Source organism: Sinocyclocheilus anshuiensis, unplaced genomic scaffold (genome assembly GCF_001515605.1).
Source record: "Sinocyclocheilus anshuiensis isolate Anshui unplaced genomic scaffold, SAMN03320099.WGS_v1.1 scaffold62, whole genome shotgun sequence".
Classification (NCBI taxonomy): Eukaryota; Metazoa; Chordata; class Actinopteri; order Cypriniformes; family Cyprinidae; genus Sinocyclocheilus; species Sinocyclocheilus anshuiensis.
Genome location: NW_015544180.1, coordinates 494392 through 507458, shown reverse-complemented (window position 1 = coordinate 507458; position 13067 = coordinate 494392). Strand labels below are relative to the sequence as shown.

The 13067-nt window shown below is 39.3% G+C and overlaps 1 protein-coding gene across 3 annotated transcripts in view; it reads right to left on the bottom strand.

Annotated features, from left to right (window-relative positions):
• Positions 1–1937: 1937 nt before the first annotated feature.
• Positions 1938–13067, bottom strand: part of LOC107696334 (envoplakin-like) — a 25422-nt gene continuing 14292 nt past the window's right edge. For 2 of the 3 annotated variants that reach the window (XM_016496620.1, XM_016496621.1), the window contains 11 exons: positions 10804–10958; positions 10615–10712; positions 9327–9499; positions 9012–9190; positions 8756–8894; positions 6816–7009; positions 6543–6693; positions 6155–6238; positions 5955–6059; positions 5779–5871; positions 1938–5648 (listed from right to left, as the gene is read on the bottom strand). In XM_016496620.1, the coding sequence (XP_016352106.1) occupies positions 2175–5648; positions 5779–5871; positions 5955–6059; positions 6155–6238; positions 6543–6693; positions 6816–7009; positions 8756–8894; positions 9012–9190; positions 9327–9499; positions 10615–10712; positions 10804–10958 (4845 nt within the window). In that variant the 3' untranslated portion in view covers positions 1938–2174. Of the gene's footprint in view, positions 5649–5778; positions 5872–5954; positions 6060–6154; positions 6239–6542; positions 6694–6815; positions 7010–8755; positions 8895–9011; positions 9191–9326; positions 9500–10614; positions 10713–10803; positions 10959–11111; positions 11259–11372; positions 11484–11571; positions 11668–12210; positions 12319–12669; positions 12832–12959; positions 13002–13067 lie in introns of all 3 variants that reach the window. The other variant, XM_016496622.1, reaches the window with a different exon arrangement.

Sequence of the window (13067 nt, the reverse complement as noted above, 5' to 3'; positions counted from 1 at the left end):
TTCAGATCCTCCTGGGAAATAACAGTTTTTCATCAACGACATGCAAAATAACTGCTAAATACATTTGTATTGTTGATATTGTAACACATTAGCCAGTCGCTCAATGTCCTGTCAATGGAAACCTTTTTGTTTTTCATGAATAAGAAACCAACAATTACAGAAAAAATACTTTTTCTTGGTTAAACGTCTGATGGTAAATTTTCAATTAAAAGACAAGATCTGATTCGCTTCTGTAAGTTCAAGGGTCAGACTATCATTCTTTAATTTCAATTTGAACTTGATTAATAACAAAACAACAAGAAAATGTGCAGATGTTCATAAAGTGCTCAAGTTGTGCATTGCTTATTGACAGTTCGCTTATATAAGCGTCACCTTTAAGTTAATTTTCATAGTTTGACCATCTTTTAAAATCAAACTAATCTGTACATTTTCCAAACAAGATGGAACGTTTAGAGACTAAAACAATCACAGAATTCATCAAATCATTTGATAACACTTACTGATGTCTGTGCAGCCGTTTCTCCTCCAAGATGATGTCACTTCCTGGGTGATGTCATTAGTGAAAGGTTAAAGGTTAAAACATGTTAAATGAACATCCACCCATAACCAAAGCTGTTTGCTTCATTGTGACCTAAAATGATGTCTATGTTTTTTAAATTACGATTTTAATATCATTTTCGTCTGGCACTGAGGCTCTGGATTTCAAAACAACCAATATTCAGGTTCAAGTATTTGCATTAATGATTGTTACAGCCTTCTATGGACCAGCCAGATGCAGACCAATAGACAGATTCAGGCTAACCATGACTGAAAGGTTTAAAGCCACATAGATGTTCAACACGTGTTAAACAGCCGTAGGACATGTCGTTTTGATTTGTGTATGGATGACGCACTTTGGAAGACAATGAATGAATGAGTTTGAAAAGTGGACCAAGTTTACATCAGATACTTATTGTATCCGAGTTGAAGTTATGTAAACACTCCATATCGTTTTTGATGGTGAAGTATTTTTAATTGTTTGTGCAAGGGACATTTTGAGACATTTGAGTTTTGCACAATACTGTACATGACCAGAGGGGATTCTGTGGTGATCAGGAACAATCTGAATAAAAGTACTTTGATTTGTTTGCAAATTAAAAATGTGCATATGCTTGCAACTGTACTGTGATATTTAATAGCATTATCTCTCTCTCTCTCTCTCTCTCTCTCTCTCTCTCTCTCTCTCTCTATATATATATATATATATAAATATGTTCTATATTTTTCCAGTCATACATTTGTATGAAAAATAAACAAATTTCAGATGGTAAACACATTTATGTGTGTACATTTATGTGTATATGTGTTGTTTTTATGTGTAAGATCACATATGTGAATCAGTAAAAATACTGTAACTTATAACTAATATTATTACTATTAGAGTGGAATGAAAATGTATGCTTCTTAGCATTTTCTTGGTCAAAATTATTTCATGTTTAGGCCTTTATTATTAGGGAAACCTTTTATTATGGAGCAAAACTCTGATAAATTCTAGAAACCCTGTATAGAGGAGATTCCCAACATTTTTTGTCACCCGTACCCCTCTGAGCTAAAATATTTACTTGAAGTTAATAATTTAACGGCATATTTGCATGTTCACAGTTCTCTGATCTTGGTGAGCCACATGATATGCAAGTAAACATTTAACTATATCAACTTTTTTGCAAGGGTTGTATTGTGATTTTAATATATATATATATTTTTTAATTTTAGATTTTTATGATTAATTGATTTTCATTAACTCACAAATCACTTGCAGTTCCCTTTCAAACCTCCAGGGGTTCACGAACCCCAGTTTGGGAAACCCTGCTGTTGAGCGTTTTCATTCAGAGATTGAATTTACTGTAGATATTCACTTTTCCTAGCTGGAAAAATAATGCATACAAAGTCACTTTAGGTATATATGAAATAGGACTTTTTATTATATATGAAGTTCAAAAATCAATTCAGCCCATTCATTAAGATAAACCAGAAAATAATGAGTAACTGGAAAAGCATAGACAGGAAAAGATAAACTCCTCAGTATGAGAGGCTCCAGAGATTATTTATCTTATATATGGGTATGAAAAAAGCCCTAGAATTAAAAGTCCCTTGTTATGCAGCACTTAAATCTGTTATCACTCTTGGGTTTGTCTTTATCTTCTGGAGAATTTGTAGCTGGCATAGGATGGAGCGTCAACAGTGTCAGTCGAGGCAGCTGGGAGCAGGAGCAGCCCTGTGGTGTAGTCCCTCTTGCATCGAGCCATGGCCTCCTTATATGTGATCTTTTCCTTCTTGATGGGGTCGATCACGTTCTTCATGAATGCCGAATCATCCTGAAGTTTCTTGGCCACAGATGCGTCGATCAGTTTTGTGTCAACAGCATTTTGCATGTCAATGCGACCTGCTCGGTTCGGGTCTACCAGTCCGCCGGTCAGCATCTGCGCCTCCATAAACCACATGCCACTGTCATTGGGGATCCATCCCCTGCGGGCAGCTTCTCCCACGGACATTCGTTCTTTGGACACGGGGTCTTCAAAACCAGTAAAGGCCTTCTGGGCACTGAGGAGTTTGTGAAGATGGCTCGAATCAATCAATCCATGCTCTGCTGCCTTGTGAATGGAGAGCTTGTCCTTCTTGTTCAGATCCACAATACCTCCAGTGGCAGCCTGAGCTTCCAGAAGTCTCATCGCTGTGTCTTGATCAATCAGTTTGCGTGTTAGGGCACTTCGTACAGACATGCGGCTGTCTGTGGTGACATCTAAGATTCCAGAAATCGGGAAGAGCTCATCTCCATTGGTGATCAGCAGTGAGTTTAAGTTGCTATTGCTGGAGTAGGACAGGCGGCGCGTCAATGAAGAGGAGGAGTTGTAGCTCTGGCTTGTTGGAGCGAGTGTCTGAACAGTTGTTGTTTGCGTTGCACTTAGAGGAGGGAAGGATGTTGGTTTCTTCTCCCCTGCGACCAGAAGAGCAAACTCTGAAATGGACATTTTGCCCTCTCTGTAGCGCTGAAGGTCATACTGGGTCAGTCTGCCATTTTGCAGGGCTGTCTTGATGGAGTACTGTTTTCCACTTTTACGATCCTGCAGAAGCGTGGTCTCACCTTCAGGACCGGTGGTTGTGATTTCCTCCCAACTACACTCAAGCTCTTGGAAGTGGATGTACTGATTGCGATCAATCAGACCTTCAACATAGGCGTCATAGGCTGACATGTCTTTGCCGGTCTCTTGGTCCAGAATGGTGATTTTGGTGGAGACGTTGGTCTCTCTGGTGTTTGTCTCTGTATGTTGTGCCTCCTTTGCTTGTTTATGGAGCTCCATGATAGTAATTTCCCGTTGGTTGATAAGCTCTTTCACTTCCAGGATTTCTCTCTCCAGACGCTGGATCTCAGACTCCAGCTTGATGCTCTTTTGCCTGCTGACTTGGTTCCTCTCACTCAAGAGCTTGGAATGATGTTGGAAAGTTATGGTGATCTCCTGCTTTTGAGACTCCAGTCTTCTCAACTCCTGGAGAAGTTCATGCGTCTCTTTCTTGATTCTATCCCTGTAAACAATCAAGGTAGTCTCCTCTTGAGAGAAATTTGTTCTGGTTGTCTGAATTCGAGTTATTTTGTTGTTGAGTCGCAGATGTTCTTCATCTTTGAGGGCTCTAGCATTCTTCAACTGGGTGAGTTGAGCTCTAAGGTTTTCTCTCTCGGCCTCCACCGTTTGGTCCTTCTCAACCCTGATAACCTCTTTGTGGATGACCCTCTCCACAGATTTCTCTTTGGTCAGGGACTCTATCCTGATTTTGAGGTTTCGAATATCTCTCTCCAGGTGGGTAATTCTGGCACCCTCGCTTTCCATGGTAACGCGAAGGTCAGTGATTACTTTGTCGACTGTAGGGTCTCTCTCAACTTTCAAAACCTCCTCTATAACAATCTTTTCCTCAACAGGTGTTGGGCAAGTTTCAAGTTCATAGATTCTAGCCTTGATTTGTCTCAGCTCTGTCTCCACTAGGATCTTCTTCTGCCGATCCACAAGCTCCAGTTTTTTCTCCAGCTCCAGGACTAGAGATCTCATCTGCTGCACCTCCAGTTCTAGCTGCCTACGAACCTTGATGGTCTCTTCCAAAGTCTTGACTAACCTCTCGTGGGCCAGAATCTGACTGGGATCTGTCTGGAGGCGCACAATTTCTTGGACCACAACCCTTTCCTCTGGTTTCTGTCTCTCCAGCACAATGTACTTGTTTTTAAGGTCAAACACATTCTCCTCCACCGTTCGACGACGTTGAACTTCCTCACGTACTTCCCTCCTGAGACGTTCAGCTTCCTTCTCCAGGAGAGGGTCATTTTCATACCTTATAAATTCTTTGGTCACCACTTTGGTCTCCACCTTTGATCTTTCGGCCTTCCACTCATCCCTGTCCTTGCGTAGACGAATCACCCGATTCATAGTGGAGTCGAAATTGGTTCTCAAAATGGTGAGCTGCTCATTCAACCTCTTAATTTCTTTGACAATTTCAGGACTCCTCTCTTCTTTCACCACCTCTCGAGTCACTTCCTTCAGTTCAACCTTGGGCTTCTCAGAGCGCAGAGTCTTCAGATCCACCATGATCACGTTGATCTCATTCTCAATGCTAGTACGCCGTCTGCTTATTTCAAGAAGCTCATTTCTCAGCCGTCTCAGTTCCACCTCTGTCTCAGGGTCAATTCTGAAGATCTCATGGATGATCTCATTAAACTCTATCTTTTGTTTGATGGTCTCCACTTGGCTGTAGCGGAGCTGAAGGCTGGAGAACTCTTTCATCAAAATACTGTATTCTCGGATCAGTTCTTCCAGGTGTACACGGAGGGTCTTGGACTCTTGTAGGAGTTCGGCATCCTGCTCCACCTTTTTCACCTCCTTGATGATAGTTTTCGGTTGTATAGTTGGAATAATCCTTTCCAGATTATTGATCTGACTCCTAATCTGGAATATCTGATCATTCAGGTTCTGGCATCTGATACCCTCATCCGCAACCTCGTTCTTGAAGGTAATCACAGCTTTTAACATTTCGGGGTCTTTTTCCAGCTTCACGACCTCTTTCAGAACCACTTTCTCTTTTATCACAGGCCTCTTGCTCTCCAAGACAGTAACTTCCGTTCTCATATGTACCGTTTCACTCTCGTGCACTCGAATTTCCTCCCTTAGTTTGATTATGAGCTCCCTGATCCTCGTGGCTTCAACATCCAATTTGGGATCACGCTCAATTTCTGTAAACACCTTCGTCACCAGCTTGGGCTTCACTTCGATAATTTCACGTTCATGACTGACAATTTTTTTGTTGACAATCTCAATTTCTGTGTGCAATTCGGATCGCTTATGTATCTCTTCTGTTATCCTCCTCTTAAGTGCTTCCAAGTTGGCCTCTAGCTTCTGATCACGGTAGTAATGCACAGTTTCCTTTTCTTCCACTCGCTCCACACCTCTCCGACTCTTCAGGGACACCATCCGTTTCCTGTAGGTCGTTAAATCATTCTCGGCATGAGCACGGCGAGATATTTCCTCAGCCAGCTCTCGCTTCAGACCGTCAACTTCGTCCATGTCTCTCTGCTGACTTTGCATCTGAAGTTGCTGCCTTACCACCACATGGCTCACAATTTCATCATTCTATTCACGGGATACAAATAAAGATTTGTTTAGGTTAAGTTAAGAGGTTCATGGTAGCTTTACACCCTTCAACAACATTTGCATTTAACTTGTTATTTATTCCAATGATTGTTGCTTAGAAAGTCAGTACCTTGTTGATGAGGTCCTTGGCCAAGATCACTTGATTCAGTAGTTGATTATTCTGTGCTGATACTTCAGAGTAAAGGTTCACAACATCCCTTTCCTAAAGTAACCAATTGTACAGATATTTGGAAATGTACATAAACAATAAGTCATTAATATGGTCATTATGGCAAAGCAACCTACCTTCCTCTGCACAGCTTCAGCCAGGGTGATGTAATCAAGTATTTTTGTGTTTATTTCTGGTTTTCCCAATGCACTGCGGTATTTGTTAGAATTCAGCTCATACTCCTGAAGACACAGAAGCAACTGATCATTTACATTCATGTTAGAACTGACATGTGAAATGTGCAGTAGTATGATTATGTTCAAGATGGCCATCGTACGTTAAGAATGCCCTGCAGTTCACGAGAAATTTTCACCACCCGGTTTACATCATCCTGCTTTCTCTTGATGTCTTCAACTGCCCTCTGCAACCCAAAACATTTTTTTTTACATGATATTACACGAAAATCCAACGTATCTGAGAAATGTGATACATGTAATTTCCGTGCCACTAGTGGCACTAAACGGAATTGCAAAAAATAAGCAATCAATATACTAATAGCAATAGTTCTAATTGTTTTTACATCAAAAACTATTTCTTCTTTAAGAATTTATAAATATTTAAAATAAATATATAAAAAATATAATATTAATAGTAATAAAAAAAATGTAAATAATCAAATTAATCAAAATCATTTTAAAACCGTGCCAATAAAACTTAATACTGACCAACTGAGAGTTTTGCTTGGCATAGATTTGCGACACACTTTCACCAGGCCGAACTTCGTTGTTGGGCATATTGATGAGGAAAGCAGTGAGTGACTGGTTGGCACTGTTAAATTCCTGATTTTTATTGACCGCCTCTTGCAACAGAGTTGCCCTGTGAATTAAAAATTTACGGATAGAGTTCAAAAGACTGTAGCACTGTAAAAGCAGACTTGCCTCAAGAAACAAAAAAGATGTCAACACAAACAAAAAAGATGCCTCTTTTTGACATCTCACCTTTGCTGCAGCTGGCTGTTGATGTTAGAGTAGCGATTCCTCAAGTGCTTGACCTCGGTCTCTTGGTGGCAGATATCAGTGCAATACTCCTGGAAGCTCTTCTGCAGGGAGCTACATGCCTGCTCTGTGACTTCCAACTCACGGTTCAGCTGCTGAATGTCATCTTTCTTGGATATAACATCTTTACTCATGGTCTAAAGAGAAAACAATTATAGACATTTACAGACAAATCATTACAATGTTTTGCATGGGAAGTTGTACCATATCCAAACCACTCCTGCTTTCATTTCAGCACTGAATATAAAAGGGAAGATATTTAGGTAATAATGACTTGAACTGGTAAATTGGTGTTTCTTTCATAAGGCTTCAGAAGACTTTGAATATAATGCATGATTACAGTACATTCAAAAGTTTAAGATCGGAAAGATTTTGTTAAATGTTTTTAAAAGAAGTCTCTTCTGCTCACCGAGGCTGCATATATTCGATCAAAACATAGTAAAAACAGTAATATTATGAAATATTATTAAACTTTTAAATAACTGCTTTCTATTTGAATATACAGTATATTAAAATGTAATTTATTCCTGTGATCAAAGCTGAATTTTCAGCATCATTACTCCAGTCTTCAGTGTCACATGATCCTTCAGAAATCATTCTAATATGCTGATTTGCTTATCAGTGTTGAAAACAGTTGAGCTGTTTCATATTTTTGTGGAAACTATTATACATTTTATTTTTTAGGATTCTTTGTTGAATAGAAAGTTCAAAAGAGCAGCATTTATTTGAAACAGAAATCATTTGTAACATTACAAATGTCTTTACTGTCACTTTTGATCATTTTTTGATCTACTTTTTTTCACGTATAAGAAATTCATGTATATTTTTTAGGAAGTAAATGATGTCAGAATATGGCAGACCTATCCCTTTAATACTATAGTTAACGACACATAGCAGCATTTCACATTGTGTTTGAGCATCTACAACTCATCTATAATGATTGGATTGCATTCTAAAGTGCCATCAGGAGCCGTCATCGATCTTACTATTCCCTACCAGCAGAGAGCACCATTGTTAATTGTTACTTCAGATGTTTATGGTCTTTTCGGACAGGATAAGTGACATATCGAAATCGTTAAGGTGGGTGTGTCTGCTGCGCACATGCCGACACAAGTAACTGATCCAAAACAAAATATATTTCTCTATGTACGTAATTATGCAGGAAATATTAAACATGAACATACAGTGGGTACGGAAAGTATTCAGACCCCCTTAAATTTTTCACTCTTTGTTATATTGCAGCCATTTGCTAAAATCATTTAAGTTAATTTTTTTTCCTCATTAATGTACACACAGCACCCCATATTGACAGAAAAACACAGAATTGTTGACATAGCAAATGGCTGCAATATAACAAAGAGTGAAAAATTTAAGGGGGTCTGAATACTTTCCGTACCCACTGTATATCTGGTATTAGTATCAGAAATTGATGTGTATATTTTTTATGTCCTGATGGAGCAATGTCTATTTCAGACTCTTCAAGATTGCGCAAACTCTATGGAGTTTTACTAGCATTGCAGTTTCAATAGGAGTAAAATGTTATGTTATATATGGTTAATTAATTATTAATTTAACGTTTAAATCTTTAACTGCTTCAAAATGCATGCTGTTACCAAAATCATTGTAACATTTGCAGTTAGCCTACCGTAGGAATAAAAAAACAATGACGTAATTACATAAACAGTGAATGTACAAGGCGAATTAATGTATAGAAATCATAAATCTTTATTCAGATTCCGTGAGCACTTTGTCATTTGAAATGCATATTTTTTAGGATCTCATCCAGCTGATGTTTATGTACGCTACTGTAATGAATATGATATGTGATACTTTTATGACGTCATGAGCAATCCAATTCTCTATTATAGATCAGTGGTGTCTACCTGCAGCTGTCTGGAGTGGTTCCGGATGGCATTGGTTTCATCAAATATGCCAGTGTCTGCAGCCAACTGATCCTCGAACGCAGTCAGCATATTGCACACCTTCTTGATCTGTTTCTCCAGGAACATGGAAGACGTGACCCTGAAGAAATAATCCCAAGGTTTTACCATAGTATGTTTCCAAAAACCATAGAAATACCACAATACTTTATGAAGCCTTGCTTGTGTGATTTACTGCAGGCTTTTTGTTGTTTCTTACTTCTTGTGGTAGAGATCAGAGAGGGCGGTGATGTCGTCGATTTTGTTGTTGATTTTGCTCAGTTTCAGAGGCAGTGAGGACGTGGTGGGCCCCAGGGGTTTCTGGGATATCAGGGGCTCCATGTCTCTCTGAGCCGATGCTTTCTCGGCCTCCAGGTTCTTTCGAATCGTGACAAAACTCTGGAGAGATCAGAGCAAACTGGGAGTCAGTCAATGTTTTATACAAACTATTTTATCCAGCATTTGTTTTTCCTTTGACCAACTAAATAACCACATTTAGACTTGAAAATCTATTGGTTTTGATTCCCGCTCTTACATCGTGGTCTTTGATTCTGGAGGACAGATCTCCGATGGATGCGGCGCGATCTAACGGAGACCTCATTCGGTTCTGCATGTCTTTCTCTAACTTCAGCAGGTCTAAATAGATCTGTTCCAGCCGGCTGTCAATGAGGCCGGCCTTTGCGCTGTCAGGAACGGTGGCCACAGCGACTGTCGGGAGAAATAACATAATTTACGACTCAAATTTAACATGATAACTCACCCTCAGGCCATCCAAGATGTAGAGGAGTTTGTTTCTTCAGGGGAACAGACACTTGCTCACCAACAGATCCACTGCAGTGAATGGGTGCCGTCAGATTGAGAGTCCAAACAGCTGATAAAAACATCACAATAATCCACAAGTAATCCACACCACTCCAGTCCATCAGTTAACGTCTTGTGAAGACAAAAGTTGTGTGTTTGTAAGAAACAAATCCATCATTAAGATGTTTTAACTTTAAACTGTTGCTTCCGGCTAAAATACAAGTCCACAATCCTTAATTCCTCCAGTGAAAAAGTCCATCTCCTGTTGTCTCTCACATTAAAATCCACCAACATATTTGTTTAGAGCTGTTTTGGACTGTTTTGACTTGCAAACGGTGCTTGATCTGTGCAGATTTCTCTCCTGATTCAGACCAGATGACTTTTTCATCGAAGAAAGCAGTATTAATGATTATGGTATTTTAGCTGCAATTGTGATGTTTTTATTAGCTGTTTGGACTCTCATTCTGACGGCACCCATTCACTGCAGAGCATCCACTGGTGATCAAGTGATGTAATGCTACATTTCTCCAAATCTGATGAACAAACAAACTTATCTACATCTTGGATGACCTGAGAGTGAGTACATTTTCAACATTTTTCAAATTTCAAATTTTCATTTTTTTGTGTGAACTGTTCCTTTAATAAAAAAAAAAAAGTTAATTATTTTAAACAAAATAAACATTAACTGAAATAAACTAAACGACAATGAGAAATGATGCCTTGGCAACATTAAGTTTAAAAAAATATATATTTTAATTTAAGTTGAAATACTAAAATAACTAAAATTAAATAAACTTTAATTAAAAACTAAAGTTTTTAAAACTATATAGTCATATTTAAAATAACAAAAATAAAACAACAACAACAAAATTACTAAAACTTTAATTAAAATTAAAATAAAAAAGAAAATGTAAAAACTCCCAGAAAACACACACACACAGACAATAAAATGAAACCTATTTCAAAATATAAACAAAACTATGATAGTATATCAATGGTAAATAAATAACACTGCTTCAGACCTTGTTTTACGAACTGCGTGACCTCCACTGCTGGTGTCTTCACCTGGGCCTGTAGAGCCGACCTCGTCCTCTTCAGATCAGAGAAATCTCTGCTCAGACTGAATACAAGACAAAAACACAGGAATGTTAAAACAGGAAGCAGCTGGGAGAGCTAGACCAGCACTTCCTGCGTCTCAGGAGCTTTCTTACCCGTCCACTCTGTCGATGGCGGCTGAATCGGGCGGAGGGATGAGGAAACAGACTCCTGGGATGAGCTTGGTCTCTCCCGAGCTGGATTTCACCTCCCAGATCTCCTCTCTGGGATCAGAGACCAGCGCGACCTTGTCGCCTTTTTTCACAGAGTCCTGCAGCAGAGAAACGTTTAGCACAGTTCGTCCTCCACTGATGGGCTTTCCAAATCTTTTGCAACATTATAAATACCTGTACTGTCACTTTTGATCAATTTAATGCATCCTTGATCAATAAAAGTATTAATTAATGTCAGAAAAGGAGGTTACCTTCTCAGTGCTCCAGTCACACAGAGCGATAGCGCTGATGGGTTTGTCTGTGGTGCTCCGGCGCAGGTGTAGAGGAGCGATGCTGGTGCAAAGCTCTCTCAGATCCGCCAGACGCTGCTCGTTCCTCACGACGGACCTCTCCTCGCTCTGCACACAAACACACACACTTATTAATTATACTGGATTATTAACATATTGCAGTGCGTGTGTGTGTGTGTTTGTGTGTGTGTGTGTGTGTGTGTGTGTGTGTGTGTGCTTGACCTCCAGCGTCAGCAGGATCTCAGATTTGCTCATGTTGTTCAGCACTGACAGTTCGGTGGTGGATTTAATTCTCTTCATCGACTCAGTGAACGTCTCCAAATCCAGCTCATACTGAGATTAAAACACATGTGCAAACATTTCAGTAAACACTCGTCTGAATCTCCTGCTTGTCTTGTTGTGTGTGTGTGTGTTTGCGTACTTTCTTGTATGCCTCAACGTTGTCCAGGTGTGTGTCCTGACACAGACACAGATTCAGGAATCGCTGCCACTCTCTCGACACGCCTGCGCTGAATGACTGAAACACACACGCGTGAAATCACCTTCATTCAGCGAATCAATGACAGCAGGACTCACTCACAGCCAATCAGTGTTTGAAATGGATGAACGAACAAACAAACAAGTGAATGCACACATAAATGAACTAATTCATGAACAAGCAAACAAATACATAATGAATAAATGTGTTTATTCTGTCGAGCAAATGAATGAATGAATGAATGATTAAATAAGTGAATGAATGAATATAAATGACCAAACAAATGAATGGACAATGAATTAATGAGTGAGGGAATAAATTAATGAATTGACAAACGAATGAACAAATGATTAAATAAATAGATGAACTAATGAATGAACTGAAAAATGATTGTTTGGATGAATAAATGAATGAACAAGTTAATAAATGAATGAGTAAGTGAATGAACAAATAAATGAACTAAAAACTGCCTGAATGACTGACTGAATTACTGAATGACTGACTGACTGAATGAATGGCTGAATGAATGAATGACTGGCTGAATGAATGAATGAATGAATGAATGAATGAATGAATGAATACCTTAACAGCGGATGATCCGGGGTGTTTGTCGTCGATGAGCACGCTGGCGTCCTCCTGTAGTTTGCTCACTTCCCTCTCGTGTGACAGCAGACTGTTGTTCTTAAACCTCTGAAACACATTCACAAAAATGATTCATATGAAGACTGAAGATCCTGCAGTAAAAAAGATCAAGATGATATTTTGAAGAATGTTGGTTGCTGGTAGCCACTGACTTCTATACTCTAGAAAAAAGAGAAGACAATGTGGACCAGAAACTGTTTTATTACCAACATACTTCAAAACTTCATCTTTTCTGTTCAACAGAAGAAAGAAACTCATACGGGTTTGAACAACATGAGGGAGAGTCAATGATGACAAAATTGTCATTTCTGGGTGAACTGTCCCTTTAAATGCTGAAGAGCAGGTAGAGTGTGCAGCGTTTCAGGCTGTATTGCTGGTGTGTGTGTGTGTGTGTCTCACCTCGTAGTCCATGCGCACCCCGGCGCTGTCGATCAAGCGCTCGCTCCAGTCTCTGCTGATGATCTTGTGCTGTTGTTCGCTCAGATAGAGCAGCTCTTTACTGCAGCTGTGCATGAACTCATAGAGAGACGCCAGATGCTGCCTGCGCTGCTCACTCGCCTCCTACACACAACATACACACAGCATACTCAGTTCAGCTGCGCAGAGCTTTACTTTACACAGGTTTATCAATGTATGAACATAAACCTTTGTCACTTGTTAACATATGATTCGATTTCAGAAGGTCTTACCAGTAGATCTGCATACTGTTGCTGAAGAGCAGAGGAGTTATCCTGTTAGGAAAGAAAAATGTCAAAGTTTAAGTCAACCTTTAATTATTTTAAGTGTGCGTATATATA